General features: G+C 36.4%; 1 protein-coding gene across 1 annotated transcript; it reads left to right on the top strand.

Moving 5' to 3' along the window:
- Positions 1 to 2,236: 2,236 nt before the first annotated feature.
- Smp_005290 (cytochrome C1, putative) lies at positions 2,237 to 18,117 on the top strand. The gene is made up of 5 exons (XM_018788809.1): positions 2,237 to 2,296; positions 7,617 to 7,925; positions 11,683 to 11,878; positions 15,833 to 16,056; positions 17,656 to 18,117. Exons 1-5 carry the CDS (start codon positions 2,255 to 2,257, stop codon positions 17,773 to 17,775), a joined length of 891 nt encoding a protein of 296 aa, XP_018646501.1. The 5' UTR covers positions 2,237 to 2,254; the 3' UTR covers positions 17,776 to 18,117.
- The last annotated feature ends 202 nt before the right edge of the window (positions 18,118 to 18,319 follow it).

Below are 18,319 nucleotides of genomic sequence, written 5' to 3'. Positions count from 1 at the left end.
TAAGGATATCCATTTTTTAGGTGTCACGACCGTTGCTGCTACCTGGAAGTGGTGGTCGTCCTTGCCTATAGAGACGAGCCATTGAGACCATACTGGTTTCAACAATAATTCCTCAGGGTCCTATCATGCCAGATAGGTCGGCTGAGGAGTGGTAAGACTAAAAGTGACAAACCCAAGGTCCGAGGGCGGAGTAGTGCCATCGACTGTACTGAGATGTGGCGGTTGTAAGATTTTCCCTTAGACTACTGGCTTAACAGGAATGCTGCTTTCCCACGAAGGGAGGTTGTGGTTAAAAAAGGTTGATCCTAAAACTGAACAATTAGCCTCGTTTCACGGATACTCTTCTTCGGAGGTAAGGTCTCAAGAAGTATGGACCTAACACAAAAATTACCCGCAAATTGGTCGTGTGTGACCGGTCTCAAGCAGACGTCTCCTGGGCAATGTGGTCATACTCTCAGATCACTATTATCGACTGCAGCTCAATTTCCCTTTCAGGTGCCTCAAGAAAAACCCTTCCACGATATAGGCAACCAGGAAGTGCTAACCACCTTCATACCTCAAACCTCTAGAATTTTTCGGGTGTCTTAGCTTTGGAAATATCACTAATAAATATCCTAGGTGTAACGTGCCTGTTAAAATAACGAGGCAGTGCCTTAACTGCACACGTAGGTCTGTGACATTATGCTCGTAGAAGTTGGCTTCTACATAAAGGAAATGTGCTTCGATATTATTGGACCAGAATGGTAAAAGAGAAGTGAGGGGCGTAAGAGTCTTATTCTTCAAAAGTTTGGTATCTGCCCCAACATTACGTAGATAAGATATATATTAGGCGAAAAATATCCTACAATGTAAAAATAATACCAAAGTATGTAAAAATTTAAAATAAGATATGTGTGGTATCATGATCTACTTCGGTATCAGTACTGCTCTAATGATAGATCTAATCCTAAAATTGTAGATTTGTCATGATGTAACTGCCTAACCTATAAGATCTTACTTGGAAGTCACAATATTGTTTACACTGACTCATCTCGTCACAATCATCACCAATATATGATGGAGAGCACATTTAGACCGGGGATAGGACAACATATTTGGTCTGAACAAAGGCGGTAAGTTACACAAGAATGACCACAGAGGCAAGGCTGAGCCGTGCCATCCGATGGATTTGAATTCACTGAATTATTTCTTCCTACCTTTTCCATCGTTAAGTATTCCCCCGAGTTAAATGTTGAATATCCGTTTACCCAGTTATCTCGTGTTCAGCTTTCAGGATTGTGTGTTTAGGGCACAATGCCACTATATATGTCGTCACAGCAAGAAACAAGTTCATAACTTATCGTTTGGTTCGGCAGATGGCGCCGTGCTAACGACTAAAGGTACCACAGATATTCGTTGTGTGACAGCGCTTTTTTCCGTACACCTCTATATTCGAAAGACAGTAAACCACTGAAATCAGAAATAAGGGATGAACAAGTTGGATGATATATTTTAAAAGTTCTCGATATGTTGAGAAGCGTATGATATATGCTAGCTAGCAGTTGCGAGGCATGCGTAGCATGGCGTACCAACTCGTGATCTGGTACGGGTGCATGATCGAGCGCTTCAGGCTAAGCCGTGTTAAGAAGAACTAGTGATGTCAGCATCGATGTCAAAGACTTACATAACTGTTTATTTTGGGCAATAATTTATCACTACAAAGTCTTTTGTTACCCTACCCAACGTTATAAACAGAATGAACATATCAAAGAAATCTGACAAGCAGTAACATTTCTGTTAAGTAGTCGTTTGACTTCTGAATCAAATACACATCAAATCCTGGTTATTTAGGTTCTACGGAAAAATCCAATCATCAACTCTTTCGGATACCATGAAGAAATCTATGGATTTATATCCGCAGAAGGTTATGGTTCGCAGACCGTCCTGATACTCCAGGACGTTCACGGGCATATACGGCGCAATATACACAAATGTAAACTGTGTCATGATTTATACAGCACAGAGTTTTTAAAAAGTCATTTTAGAAGAGAATAACTGGGAAACTATTTCATGATCAACACAACTGTTGAGAGCATCGAGTCAGTAGTGTTCTCTGCGGAATCAATATGTGAAATTATGTCTCTTCATAACTGAGAAGTTCAATCATTGCCACAGAAAAAGGTCATCATGGACTTTCTGAAATCTGTCTCTCAAACAAGTGATTGGAAATTGAAGTAAATTACCAACTGGCTATCTCACTGGAGCCACATTTGAAATGCATAGCAAGTGGTATGGGGTACTTAGTTATCTCCAGAAGGTTGGTTATTTTGTGCACTTCCCTTGCTTTCTGGACATTTCATCCTTGCTTGTTGTGTTTTCGGAATACTTATATCAAAAAAAGATGCAGATGGCTAGGATGAATCGCTTGTAGCGGTAAACAAATGACTCTGGGATCCTCGATCATAAATGTTATGGACAATAGCGTTGTCAAACACTGGATATCCTTAACATCCTTACTTTAAATGAGAGTGTAGCCTCAACCTATTCTGCTACTTAATAGGTGAAAATTCAGGATGAAGTTTTTATTTCTAGGCATCAGGTATAAGTGCTCTCCACACAAATATTGGTGTGCGACTTCTCAAAAAATTGCTCTGACTTGGGATCTTCTCAGAGCGATATCAGTGAGAGCAGAAAAGGCAACGTATAATCCTTCCCGGTAGTGTACTAAATTTATGCAAGATGATAGGGGTGGAAATATTGGTCACTTGTTTACAGCAGCGTACAAGATTCTGATGAACATGTGGAAGTGTCAAAGATAAATACATATAAGACGTCACAAAAGGTTTCAGGCAATGTTGTTTTCTGTCTCGAAAAAGCTGATTCTACTTGTGGGGACAATGTTCACATATTCTGTATCTCAGCAGTGTTTAAGCTACTAATCAGTAAGTTCATAAACGAAAACTATTCGACGAGACATTTTATGGTCAATCTATAGACCAACCTAAAGTGACCTTGAGAAACATTAGCCAATGAGGAGACGGTTAGTAGGGAGTAAAAATATGTTATGCAAAACCAAAGAATTTGAGTGGATACAGTACTTTTATATGGTTTAAAAACTTTTTAAGGTTAGGAAGAGGTTCTGAACTCGTAATGCATACGATAAAGAAACTCATCCATATGGATCCATGGCAGTCGACCTTTAGAGCCATGATAAGGTCGTGAAAACTCTCAGCCTGGACCACATAGCCTCAATATTGTTTGTATGCACTCCGATTGCTGGGTTCACAAGATGCCTCTGTGGACAACTATAGGATGCAAATAACCAAGTCTATGTAGGCATCGGTAGGCCCTTAACTTACCCGTATACATTGTAGTACCCGGCTGCACATATTCCCGTATAATTGGTATTATCATTGTAGCCTGTCGGCTTCTAACCCGTTAGAAATGTCTCTTTTAAGATGACCTGTCGTAGGTTCCAAGGATCTGCGAGGTATATTTATGGAGGTTCTGCTTACTCATTCTTCTCAAACACTATGTCCCCTGGTGAATTTTCGTTTTCCGACAACTATTTGGTCTATTTCAACGATTCTCCTGACTCCCTCAGACGACCCATCTAAGCTTGTTATTTTTATTACACATATATCTCTACAATACTCACTATTGAACAACCGTGGCTTCAGTAACATCTGAAAACGTTGCAACCAGTGTTACTGGTGTTTTATTATCCAGTTCGCAACAATTATCATAATTTGCGTTAGCTTCAATCTGCATCGAGCGAAAAAAGTTCATATTCTAGCAGACTTCTTTCTCCAACATATATTACATCGAAAGACAACATCACGGTAGTCTACACAAGGTTCACGAGTCATTTGATCTTAATCACGAACAAAGGAACTTCTTAGCTGTTCCATTTGCAGCCGTCCAATTATAACGCCTCCAAAATCCTGTGAACTGATCGTTCGTGAGCACCAGGCACTAAAATTGTCGCCGAGACCTTGAAATCCCTCAAACGCTTCTGATTGGCTCATCCATAAATTATTGTCTCGCCGATCTGTTAGTCTTGGATCAAAAGTGTGACCTAAGGGTGAGTTCACAAACATGTACCTGACTTCTAAAGTGCACAGAGTAAAATTAAAGCTCAACAAATTGTATCATTTAACTTTAAAACAGTAACTGTAAACATATATATCTACTTGAACATTAATTTTCATTATATTACCTATTCCCATATTAACCGGGATGGTAGACAGAGCATCAAGGATGTTTGATGAACATGAATCACAATGTTATCCACAACTCGATCGTGGCGCTTAACAGTTCATGTTCTTGACTGTTGTGATTCAGGTTTAAATCACCGATTACCTGATTATCATGTAAAGTATAATCATAACGACCATAGTGTCAGTCAGTTAGCTACAACGTAGGACCAGGCACACATGCATCGGTCCAAGTTGCCATACCTCGTTAGCACAACAAGATGAACACCGGATTCGTAGATGTAGTTAATTTAATGGTGATAATATATCAAAGAAAGATTGTATATGAAGATATAGTGCAGGAAGAAAGACAGTATGAATCAATTTTAATCCCATAGTTTAAGGGAAAACAGAGTGTATACACCTACGCCATTGTAATAGATTCTAAGCCATGTCACCTAGAGTCTCCAACCATTGGTTACGATGGTCGCGCGGGCCCGAACCAAGTAGTCTGCATCTACCAACATGGCTCAGACTAGAAGTTAGTGACTTCAAGCATTGATACCATGTTTTAGTTTGGCCGCCCATAACTCTCTTCCAACCATTGTCAATACTAGTCAGCATACGCATCGTGGTAATCGGTGTTCAGGTATACGAGGCACGTGACCCAATCATCTCAGTTGATGAAGATTCACAACCTCATAAACTGATTCACCATCATTCCCTAATGCCCTATTTCTAACCTCACTATTACTTACCCGGTGATCCCAACAGATGCGAGCAATATTTCTAAGACATCTGTGGTCAAATAATAGTAACTTACGAGTATCTTCTACTCAATGACCATGTTTCGCAGCCGTAAAGTAGAACAGAACGAATTGCTGCGCAATGTACTCGTCCCTTAGTTGATAGACGGATATCTCGTCTTCGCTATAGGTGACGTAAGTTGGCAAAAGCCAAACGAACTTTTTGAATCCGTGCTGAGATTTCGTCAGACACCAACCCATTAGGACTGATCAGACTTCCAAGATAAATGAAGTTGTCAATGCGTTCGACTACTTCACTCCCTATCCTTAGTTCGGGTGTTGACGCAGACCAGTCCTGGAGTAACAATGTACATTTAGATGGGGAGAAGCGCATCCCAAATATCCTGGCATTATTACTCAGTTCTAACAGAAAACTGCATTTTGTCAGCGTCTTCACCAAACAGGACTGTCATCTGCGTATTCTAAGTCGATAAGTGAACCTCCTGATAAGAGTTCAATTCCTGAAAATTCAGTCGACGAGAGTGTTATTTTCAGTAGTAGGTCTATGATGAAGTTAAACAAAAGTGGAGATAGTGGACAGCCTTGTCGGACACCACTTGAGGTTGTAAAATCAGATGACAGTTCGCCATAAGCTCTGACTCGACTGGTAGTGTTCGAGTAAAGAGCCTTCACAAGGTTTATGTACTTCTGAGGTACACCTTTCAATGACAAACACTGCCACAAAACCTCTCGGTCTACAGAGTCAAATGCTGCTTTTAAGTCGAGAAAAACTATCATTGTCGGACGCCGATAAGCATGTCTGTGCTCTAAACCTTGACGAATGGTGAATATGTGGTCGATGCAGCCACGACCAGGTCTGAAGCCAGTCTGATTTTCTCGTGTTTGCAGTTCATGAGTCTTAGTTAGGCACCCGATAATTATTGAGGCTAGTATTTTCGATGCTATGTTAGTCAGACTAATCCCTCTATGGTTATCGCAGGATTATTTTGACCCCTTTTTATATATTGGGACAATCAGTGATTGTGACCAGTTGGATGGGATTACGTCCAACTCCTAGATTTTAGCCAGAATATTAGTCAACCTAGTCGCTAAAATTGGACCACCATATTTAAAGACCTCTGGAGCTAATCCATCTGGACCAGCTGCTCTTCCTCGTTTTGAATAAGTAAAGTTAAGAACTAACCAATATAATTTGAATAACTCAATTTTTTACATAGTATAATATGGAGTTAGGCCATGTATAAACTCATCCATTCGCCTCGTAAATTCACCACAGATGCTGTCTGTTTAATTTTTTTATGTGTTGGCTTGCAGACTTAAGTTTGCAAGAAGTCATTTGCTTGGACCTCAACACGATAGCTCAAAAGTGACTACATCGACGTAAAGGTCTTGACTTTTATTTTAGGTCTCACACAGTTCGTGTTTTCTATTTGTTCACTTATCTATCCAGTTATTCGGTTCTTTCGTCATGTAACTGTGAGGGTGTAGTAACTTCAATCAGTGCATCATTACACGTGTTTCCGTAGAATTTCCGTTAGTCGACTTCAAAACATCGAGTACTAATACCAAAGAATTGAATAGTGGTTTAGTAGTTAAAACATTTAATTCAACTACTAGATCACAAGTTTTGTTAGCGGGACATAGATTGCATTAAAGCATGTTCCATGCACGATTGTGTTGGTGCACGCTGATTCTGTTTCTTATTCAATCAGCGCTAGTGGATACTTGGAGAAGACTCTAGAATCTTCTCATGTAAAAACGATAAGTATACTAACGTATTTCTTATTGTGCTTCATACTTCCATTTACCCTTGTTATTCGGAATATAATTTCTTTCCTGTTCAACTGTGTTCTGATTTGGGGACTTGTCGAGTGTATTGGTGTCCAATAATACTAAGCAATAGGAATAGCTGGGTAATAATAAGAGACATTATAACAAGTTCAAACCTCATTCCACTTATTTCAATTTACGTAGCCGAGTAATATTAGTTATCTTCACTCAAACTGTAGCTAAAAACCGTGCTCACAAGCCTATATTCGCTGAATGAGCTATGTTAACTAAATAATTAATTGGAGAACTAGGTGAAAAGTTACTGGAGTACTACAGCTAAACTTGTTTGTTAGTATAATATTTTGTCTTTCAAAAAGCATGCATTATAAATAGTGATTTGGACTAAAGTTTACCCTAGTCCGTTGTTGCTTGAAAGATACATCCAAACTAATCAATTATTGTGAAGTGGCTCATTTTTGCTCAATCAAATACGCTGATAATCAATTTACCAAGAGTGGATGATGAGTACAAATGTCAATAGGCCCAAAAAACGTGAATTAAACTGTCGTTAGTCAATAACGCTAATCTCCAACTGTTTACACTTGTAGTTGATACCATCTTAACTCTTTACACCAATGTACTCAAACCCTAAAAGTTTGCTGGTGCGAATATCTCTGTATTGTGGTGTGTTGGTGGAGGGACAACATAATCTGAGATACTCGAGATTTTGGTTGCGAAAACCGACATTTGAATAAAGATTAACAATTACATGGCAATCCATAAATTGTAAAAATTTCAGATTTGCTTGTGCTAAAAGATCAGTACAAATGTTTTTCCCTTGGTTTGTCTATTGTGGTTAATAAATAAGACACAATATCTCATTTCTTAGTGGTTTTCCTTTCAGAATCTACCATATTGGAAATCATCTAAATACTATCTATGGACGAAATTTACAATCGCAAGTGGAGTCGTTGGCATTGGGATTGTAGGCTTAGCCGTGCCTGTATATGCATCAGGCTTACAAGCTCATCCTGCAAAACTACCTTGGATACACCATGGGATATTATCTGCTTACGATCATGCTTCTATGCGTCGAGGTTATCAAGTATACAAAGAAGTGTGTAGTGCTTGTCACACCTTGAAGTATATAAGCTATCGATATTTAGTCAATACAGTACTCACAGAAGATGAGGCTAAAGCGGATGCAGCTGAAGTAAGCTGAATGCAAATTTTATTTGTTGGTTCATAAAAGTAATTAGTGAATGCTGTTAACTCATTGCCGAATAATCATGGTGTTTGAATTGTTTTCCATCCCACTGATACCTTTTTCTCCTCACATTTTGGAACACGGTAATAACAATCTGTCAATTGGCATAATGCACAGTACGACCTAGTGCATGTATACATCGGTCTAAGTTCCCATTCTCTATTAGCACAGCAAGAAATTGTTAGGACAAATCTCAGAATAGTAGAGATTTTTCATACACATAGTACCCTTTATCATCTTGCAGAGAGTAAGGACAAAGGTCTGAGCAGAATAACATGAATTCATCCCATTTCGTTTAGTTCTCGTCAGCTGCTTACAACCTGTGGTATTTGAAAATCATAATTACAAAATTTGTTTACATTGCTTACATGGGAGAGTTTAGTTAGAAGTTACTTTGTAGACATCAGTATAGTATAGCAAGGATGTTAATAAATTTAATATATTGGGTAAAATATTGTAAATATATACCTTATATAAAAGAATATTCTACAACATTGGTTCTAACAAGAGTTCAAAGGGATAGAAAGAATTGGTTACGTAATGAGTAGACTTTGGTATTAAGTAAGAATAAAATGAGTAAAGTTGATAAAATAAGACTAATAATCTAGAATACAGACTAAATAAAAAGACGTAGTGATGTAATTAATTGACGAAAAAAGTTAGACAAAATTTTTTTATGATATTATGGAGTAATATTTTTAACCAAGGCAAAGAAAGATTAACAACAATCTCTTTTTAAGCACATAAATCAGGTTTGTGACGCCCCCAAATGCCCTGTTATGGCCGAGGGTTGGGGGAGCGCGGTTTTCCTCTTAAAATGCCTTCACATGGCCACGCGAATACAACCACTCCCAGGGAAGTCCTCACGGTAGGGTGTTGTTTACGAAATTGAGAAGACGGAAAGTGGATGCCCGGCGCTTTAACCGGGTTGCTGAGTACGGAGAATCTGCCTCGAATAGCTGGAAAACCCTTATTCCAAACCAATGATGCACATGGGCTTCAGGATCTTGAGGGGACAAGTGGCGTGTGAACCTATTGTTGGTCACCGGTTACAATAGGACTGTATCTACTAACGTTATAAATCGAATGAAGTGTAACACATATATTTGATACCTCTTTGTACCAGTGTTCATGTTTAAACAAATAAATGTAGCACCTGATAGCAATGGCTTCAGCAGACTTCAGAACACTGGAGTTTAACTGTTTATCAATCGCCTTGAAAAACTGCAAGTTTCCGACCTGATGTTCTGTATCCAAGAGATGATTAGTAATTGTTTTGTTTAAGGCAGTTCTCTCTCTTGTTCTAAGGCTTTTTGGGACATGTTCGAAAAAGTAGTAGAGATAGTACTAGTATTAATGGTAACAGAAAGGATTAGCCATGGAAGTACGATTCAAGAAAATATAAGTTATTAATATAACATAAACTTATGATGAAGTTAGAAAAACTAATAACAATAAGGAAATTTCTCCAAACAATAGAGCTCGAAAATATATGTAGATTTAAATCATAAATGTGATAACTACCAGTTGGTAGTTTACAACCACCTCCCTCAGAAAGACAGTATAATATACTTTCACAGTTTAATTTGCAACTGATGACCAACGTCACTTAATACTTACTCATTCAAATGTTAATTACATACTGAATCACTAAATTCGTACAGTTTGTTTTCCATCTAAGTAATGACCCATACACTCTAAAATTTAACAAAAGGCTGTTCAAAAATAAGACTCAAAAATTACCCAACAATGTGGCCTACTGGTTCTCTAATGTTACAAGGTGGAGATTTTATCGGGGTGTTTGTGAACTACAAGCTCTCATTTCAATAATTATGCATATAGACCGAGTAGGATAATCTTTTTTCGTGTATGCAATCAAGTATTGTGCTAATACTTGTTTCTTCTCGTGATTATAACAATAATGATAAAAGATAAATAAGTAAGCTCATTCACTAGTTGCTTGGGTATAAGCCACTCTCTAGGTACGAGAAATAATGATACTACCTAGTTGCTAAAACCGTATTAGATGTAGCGGAGTTCGAGTCTGTGACTTGGCTAAAAGTCGATTGCCGAAATCACTTAGCCATTGGCTCCTTGTTTCAATGACTCGTCATTTATCTTTTATTACCGATCATCGTTGCTTTCTTCGTACAGCTTGCTTTCTTAATCCACATTTAGTGGGAATTCGTGCAACTGCATTTGATATATCTAAACTATAGCTTAAGTTTGTTGCGTAACTAATCTTTCAGATCTAAGCATTTCCAAACTGTCAGTCAAGCGCAACGTATAATCTGGTGCACCTGTACATCAGTCCAAATTCCCATTCCCTATTAACACAGGAAGATGAAATTGTTAGGACAAATCCAAGAATAGTAGAGGTAGTAACTGTACTAGTAGTAATAAGAAGATTAGGCACCGAAATACGATTTAAGAACATAAATTTATGGGGAATTTTGAAACTTAAGGTCTGAGGAACGACAACGAGTGAATACACCTGCGCTGTTGCAAACGATTTTGAGCCATGTCATACCATGTCTCTAACCACTGGTTACAACAACCGTGCGGACCCCAACCACGTAGTATACACTTACCTACATGACTCAGTCCAATTGTCAAGGTATACTGATGCTACGTCTTGATTTGGCCGCCCTTCAACCTACACCCCTACACTAGATAACATCACTTAAAAAGTAGTTCCGAAATAACAAGTTCTATCAAGGAAACTATATTTACTCTCACATTATTTGCGTAAAGTGATAATGCATTTGTGTTATCAATCAGTCACTAAGTTACTAGTGTTCCTTAAAATGTTTAATCACTACCAGTATTATTTCATACATAGGTAAAATATCAATCTACAGAGGGATGTTGATATAATACATCTGCAAATTGATGATTACTAAGTCTGAATTCAGGACAAAGGATTCAGAGGTTCTAGCATTGAAGCAGATATAAATATTTGCTTTTGGTGTCAATTTTCCTGAAAATTAATGTTCATAATTTTGGTTTAGAAGATGTCACCGCCATGAAAAGTGTAAGCTTCCGTATTGTTATTTACGGACTGTATGTTGGGACTATTGAATTAGGGTTAGCGTGGTTAGACTCAGGATACTAGTAAAATTGTCTCTGGGATATATGTGACGTGTGCCCAACTACTGCTTACTTCTAATTACAATATCGGGTGGCCTATTAGTAGGCTAGAATAAAACTAGGAATGGTCAAACTAAAACTTGACATTAGTTTATGAAGTTGCTGACTATTAGTTTGAACCATGTTAATAAGTAGCGACTACTTGGTTAGAGTTCTCTCAATTATCCCAAGCAATGGTTCCAGAAATTGGTGAACATGTCTCAAAATCGTCCCAGATGCAATCGATCATTGTATTTTCTTACGAAACGAGTTCCAAAATTATTTTATTCCCTTCATTCCGCAAACCATCTTGTCCAAAATCGTGTTCTCTATGTCTAACATTATCTACCAACACTAATACTAATACCACTACTAATTCTACTATTTTATTGTTTATCTTAATAATTTCATCTGTGTTGTGAAAACTTAAGCCAATGCAACATATATGCCAGATTCTGCATAAAAAGTAACCTAACTATTTCAATGATTTTTTATTGTTTATCTAATAGATTTAATATGTATGTGTAGTGACTTAAAAAGTGAATTGCATCAATTTGTGATGATTCCATTGTAGCATATGTATCCTGATGGACCGGATGATAATGGGAATATGTTTGAACGACCAGGTCGATTAACTGATATACTTCCATCTCCTTATCCGAATAAAGAAGCAGCGCGTGCTGCTAATAACGGTGCAGAGCCCCCGGATCTGTCATATATTGTTAAAGCTCGAGAGGGCAATGAGGATTATATATTCCATCTCCTTACAGGTACATAAATTTTACTAAGTAACTGTTGTAAACTTATAATGTTTAATACTTTATTTATTATTAGGAATTTTTTTAGTTAAGATGGGTGTTTCAAATAATTTAGTTTAAGGAATAGAACGTGTTAGAAAGAGGTCATCTTTAATATAGTCAAGGTAAACTTTCTGGAAAAGTGTGTTTCTCTCTATTAACTCTATTGAGATCGCCAACCGACTAAAGTTATATATATGTAAAAACATTGAATAATTACTTTACCGTAGTATGGGACTCTTCACCAGTGTGCATCTTCGAATCCAATGAAGGTTGAACCCAGGACCTCTACGTTTCGCAGCGAGCACCTCACCTTTGGACAACTGATACGTCACCAACTGATGTACGTACCTAACTTTAATCAACGGGCACTATCGAGCAACCATCTTGCACTGTCTTTTCTGGGTAACTGCCTCATACCCGACACGGTTGAATTCTATTGGTTACGGTTTCTTATTAGAATTCCAGGAATATCCTCGGTGTTATTTACTAGTGAGCTAAACGAAAATACAACTTCTACCCTTAGATCTTTATATTCTAATTAGCTGCGTAACATCACAAGATAGCCTGTTCTGTGACTAAAAAAAATCAATATTTAGGGGAAATACTACTATTTATGTACATCTTTGAGCAAGTAGTTTGCTCTGTTGAGTGGAGAATAGATTTTCCGATAATGTTTTTTCGATCATAGGAGTATGAATGGAAATTCGTAGTAGAGAAATTTCTACCTCACTGAGCAATCACCTGTGATGTTGATTTCTGCTTCAGCTACTTCCTATCACAATCAATCAAATACAATCATTTGGATACGTAAAGCATATAATGCATTCGTATTCATCGTAAGAGACGGATTTAGAAATAGAGTCGTAGGTTAACCGACAACATTTTCAATGGCATGAAATGTATGAATGAAGAAGAATTAAACGACAAAATTTATTTCTTCGGTGATTTTCTGAAAAGCGAAGCATAACTGTGCAAACAGACAAGCTACAGAGATGAAAAACAAAAATTTACAACTTTCATAACTCAACAACATATAAATTAGTTATGTTTGTATACTTTTCCTAACTAACGAAAATTTTAGGCAATTTATCTCTTTTCTTTCTGTTATGTAAACAGAATAGCCATTCTTACAACTTCAATCCATGTTTAACAAGTCAATCTACCATCCAGAAATCATCCTTTCTGAAAGACATTTTAGAAATCATTACAAAGATTTAAAGACTATTTGAAATTAGTGTGTTGCTTAATAACCATTACAATATTACCTCATTCCATTCTATTCCCAGTTGTATACGGATCAGTAGACACAAGAATGAAAAGAAAGACAATTATGTCAACAATTATAACCATTGCGAAGAGCAATAACTTCGCAAAACATAAATTTTTTTTTCACGCTTTCAACTATGAAAAAAAAACAACTAAATCTCCACAAAACCCCTTCTGATAATTAATATAATCATATTCTCACTAGTGACTTCGAGAAGTATATCTAGGAGCTCTAGTGAGAAGCAGTGACCAGTGGAGTTCAAAACCACGTCTGTTGTGAGATAGGAACTCACTGAAGACAATTGGTGAATGGTTGCTCAACTTCGTGGATCAGTTGAAGTTAGACATTAACACCGTTGGATGCCAGCTCAGTGGTCTATCGGTTAAGGGCTTCGGCTCGAGACTGGTAGGTCCTGGGTTCGAGTCTCGCTCGCGAGAGCGGGTTCGTGGATGCGCACTGCTGAGGAGTCCCATAATAGGACGAAACGGCCGTCCAGTGTTTCCAGGTTTTCCATGGTGGTCTAGCTTCAATTGACTCACGCTTTCAACTATGAAAAAAAAACTAAATCTCCACAAAACCCCTTCTGATCATAAATATATTTTCTACCAACGTACTACTGTTAACATTGTTTGATAGTTAAGTAACACAATATGTTGTCATTGATTGTAATAGGTGTAAATTACTAGAAGAGATATAGACACAATTAAGAAAGTACCGAAATTCTTAACTGATGGGATTTTAAAAATTAGAGTTTTACAAACGTCTGACATTCGGACTAGCTTATAATTTTGATATACACATTCAATTCATCAAAATAGTAAGAAGAAATCATTCCAGTTGTGTATAGTTTTGAGATCATCAATGTTTATGTGCATTGTTATAACCAATCAATCACAAATAAATTCATTAAAACAAACTAATATGAATGTAAGACTTGTGGCAAATAATACCGAAATTTTCATTGATAATGTCGAGCATGAGGTTATAAACGTTACGTAGTTAAACCATTCATCTAAAAGAATTTAATACTACCTAAAGTACGTGACTAATATACAGCTTTTCTCATTATTTTGGTTACAGTGTGTTTTGTTCGCATATGTTGAGGCCACCGCGTAAAGGATGCTAGGGTTAGACGTAGGTTACTGGGTAAGGATGGTAAATCGGTTTGGGGTTGTTAATCTCTATTGATTGACATGTTTGGAATATATGTTACATAGAGTGAATCGCCTCCTACATTGACTTGAAAGGTATCCATTCAAAAGGCTGAATAATGAGAGGCGGAAATAAGATGTTCAGGAGTTTCAAATGTGATTGGCTTACAGTCTGCCAGTTTGCCTCTCGGACCAGTCAGAAACATAGTTTTTGATACGTCTAATGTACCGTTTACTTCCAACGAATACTGTAATTTTTCGAATTAAGTACCAATCTTTCATTCTTATTACCTTAGTCATGTTATCTTGTACATCTATTTTGAACAACAAAGCTAAGAATCCAGTTGACTTGCTTAATAATTAGTATGAGGTTTTACAGCAGTGAGATTTTGAAAATGTACTTTCCCAGTTATTATTGAATATGACTTTGCAATGATATTCACGACTCACTTTCAGAAATTAACACATACACCAGCGTGAAAATGAATTATTTGACGGCACAGACTATTCTAACATTTGTTAGGCATTTTTGAAACGTACTGAATTATAGCGCTAACGAGTGATTTACGGGTTGTTGTAGATAATTCTTTTCTATTAATGTACATTCTATTCCAGGAGAGAGATAAATCCAACTGGAGTTAACTAAAGAGGTATATTACTAAACTTAGATTCATAAGTGATAATTGACTTAGGAGTGAGAAAGGTAAATTCAGTGCGGACCCTTAGTTGACGGTCAATTCATATACTAATCTAATTCCCCTTGAATAAAAGTTAGACAAACGCATTCTTTTTTGGGAATAGTTATTTGCTATAGACTTTCATTTATTGATCTGAATCCTTATTCAAAACAGATGTACAAGATAGCATGACTAAGGTAATAAGGATGAAAAATTGGTACTTAACTCGAAGAATTACTGTTTTTGTTGAAATTAAGCGGTACATTAAACATAACAAAAACTAAGTTTTTCATTGGTCCTTGAGGCACTGAGAGATGGTAAATGGAACACATTTCAAACTCTTAAAAGTTTTATTGCCTTTCCCGAAGCTCACCCTTATTAACTTATGACTTTTTGATAGTCACCGTTATTGATGTGCACCTTTTTCATTCTCTCTCTTATTATTGTGGTGACCTTTCTGCAATGCGGAATGTTGTAAGAGTAGACTCCAAGGAGGCTAACTTTATCTAAATAAAAGCATGACATTTGCCTATGATGGCATTGATTTGGTTTGGGCCATGTTACTATTTGGAAACTAACTGATCGGGATTCTCGTGATTATCATAAACAATGGTTGGAGACACCGTTATTCCGCAAATCCATTCTTTTCAAGTTATGTTGTCTACATTCAATGTTTTTTAGTACCACTGATACTGTCAATACTTCTACTTTGGAATGTGTCTTGATAATTTGATGTGACAGCTTTAACCGATCGGCTTGTATGTTACATTCTACATTGCTTCTGGCCGACTGTATTTGTGAATATGTATTTATATTTTTACGTCTACAGGTTATATGGATCCTCCACCAGGTCGTACCATGTCAGAGGGACAATATTATAATCCTTATTTCCCTGGTGGTGGAATAGGTATGGCAAGAGTATTGTATGACGATTTAATTGAATATGCTGATGGAACACCTGCTACAACTAGTCAAATGGCAAAAGATGTAGTAACATTTCTTTCTTGGACTTCTGATCGAACCCATGATGAACGTAAACGTATTCTATTTAAGGTAATGAGGAGTGGTTTTAATTGTATCATATTGATGATGTCCCATTGCAGCTATAATAGAAGTTTATTTAATTCCATGTAAACTAATTATGTCCTATTGTTTTCTTGAAATGAATGTTTAAAAAATGGATCTTAAAATATCCATCTACATTTATCTGCATAGTTTGGTGTTACGATGATGGAAGGTTTCATTTAAAAAAAACATAAAATACCACCATCTATACTCTTGAGTTATATAAGATATCACGTATATTCTAGTCAGAGTTTCATACTTTTAAGCCTTGAAAACTAATCATCATCTTGGATCAATTTATCGAGATGTGGCTCAGTAGTTTTGCCATTAAATTCTCCGGTTCGAATGCCACTCCGCTTACTTCTGTTTAGACAACCAAGTGATATCACTAAGACTCACAATTTAAATAAGACAAAGTAACGTACTCAAATTTGTACACAGTTAATCAGTTAATAATAATCATTTTTATTCAAAGATAGAACTAAGGGAAATATGTATAGTCTTTTTCTATAAATTAGACATTTCTAGATCTATTCGGCGTCATTGTATGCTGTCAACGTTATCCAAGAATTAAAAAAACTAGTCTTGACTCACTTGTTTTCAATGAGTATATATATATCGAAAATTGCGGCCATTAAGAGTAGGGATTGCTGACAACCCAGTAAAACCATTTGATCAATCAACCAGAAAATTAAATGACAGAAGAAGAAAAGCAAAACACTATCTACCAAATACATTATTTTAAATACTATGTCAAACTGACTGCCTTCTTCTTCTGGATGAAAACCAATTAAGTCTCAACCATCACAACAAATCCTTAGTTGTATTAGCTCATACTGATATTTGTGGATTTACGTCCGATGTGAAATATATTGAAATCTTGAACAAAGGCAGTACAAAAAAAGGTCAGAAAAATTCGAGACTCGGATCATCCACCGATCAATAAATTCAATTTATTAACCAATTAGAAAAACCATCAACAGTTATAAGGTCTATGCAGATGATAATCAAAATAACTACATAGATAACTACAGAATAAGTGTTAATAACAACCAATTAAGTTCAGAATCGACAGATAAACCTATTAGTTATATTTGGATAAATTCAAATAGTTCACTTCCATTTGAGATTTGTGTTGATAATAATGTCGCTTTAGAAAGGCAATGAAAGCTTCACCACTAACACCACTTATCTTAGAGAATGCAACTTCACAAAAACTACAATTACATTTAATAATATAAACTAGGAGGAAATGAAAAGATATAATTAAGTCTTTATCTGTAATACATTTGAAAGGCGTAGCACCAATCCATATACTCATTGACTATTAATCTGACCTTTACCATTTCGGTACATGTTCACACATGTACCAAAATGGTTGCAGAAACAAATAGAATCAAATGACCCATCATCCTCTATTGCCAAATTAACCAAGCTAAAGACAACAGATTGTTGTAAATATTTATCACTTGTTCTAATTACTCGTTATCTCAATCGAATGCCTCTTTTTTCTTTAAAAAAAAGTGAAATATATTATGTGCTACTTTCAAACTGTTGAAATTGGGTTTTTTTCTCTTTAATTTTCAGGCATTAGTAATTACGAGCACATTATTAGTAATAATGGGGATATACAAACGGAAACATTGGTCAGATATAAAAACTAGGAAGCTTATTTACAAAAACCGACCAGTGCCGAAGGATGTCTAGTAATTTTTTCATTTGCCTTCATTAGAATCAATATCATGTTCTTTCTCTATTTGTGTGTATGTTTCCTTCATTTACCACTGTTTGATACTTCATCTGTCCACCCTAATAAAGGTGGGGAAATCGAACTTTTAGAATGAACATGTATTGATTATTAGAAGTATATATATACACTTATTAACTTATTAGTTCTATAAGTTGTTCGTACTATACTGGTCAGGCTAATGCGTTTTACTAGTTCGACGTTTGATAAGATTTTTTTAAAATGTAGCTTTTTTGCAAAAATTGTTTGTCTTCATATTAAATGAAAAACCGGTTGGTAATGTGATGAAAGCTGGACATATAGGTTTTCACTGTTTTGTATTGTAAGATTACGATATTTGTTTATTGCCCTGAAGGGTATTTCTTGTAGATGAATTTGTTTGATAAACCCCACTGGTTTGTTTTCTCAAGTTCTCAGTTAATTTTGAAGCTATATTAGGGGTGAAGTAAATGGAGTTAGACAGATGATTGTACTCAGTGATTTATATTTTGAATGAGTGCTGGT

Source organism: Schistosoma mansoni (genome assembly GCF_000237925.1).
Source record: "Schistosoma mansoni, WGS project CABG00000000 data, supercontig 0137, strain Puerto Rico, whole genome shotgun sequence".
NCBI lineage: Eukaryota > Metazoa > Platyhelminthes > Trematoda > Strigeidida > Schistosomatidae > Schistosoma > Schistosoma mansoni.
This window is presented reverse-complemented; position numbering and strand designations above follow the sequence as displayed.

Coding starts and splice junctions, on each gene's coding strand:
- Smp_005290 (XM_018788809.1), top strand. CDS start 2,255: ATGCATAGCAAGTGGTATGGGGTACTTAGTTATCTCCAGAAG. Junction 7,926..11,682: donor CTAAAGCGGATGCAGCTGAA/GTAAGCTGAATG, acceptor ATTCCATTGTAG/CATATGTATCCTGATGGACC. Junction 11,879..15,832: donor TATATTCCATCTCCTTACAG/GTACATAAATTT, acceptor TTACGTCTACAG/GTTATATGGATCCTCCACCA.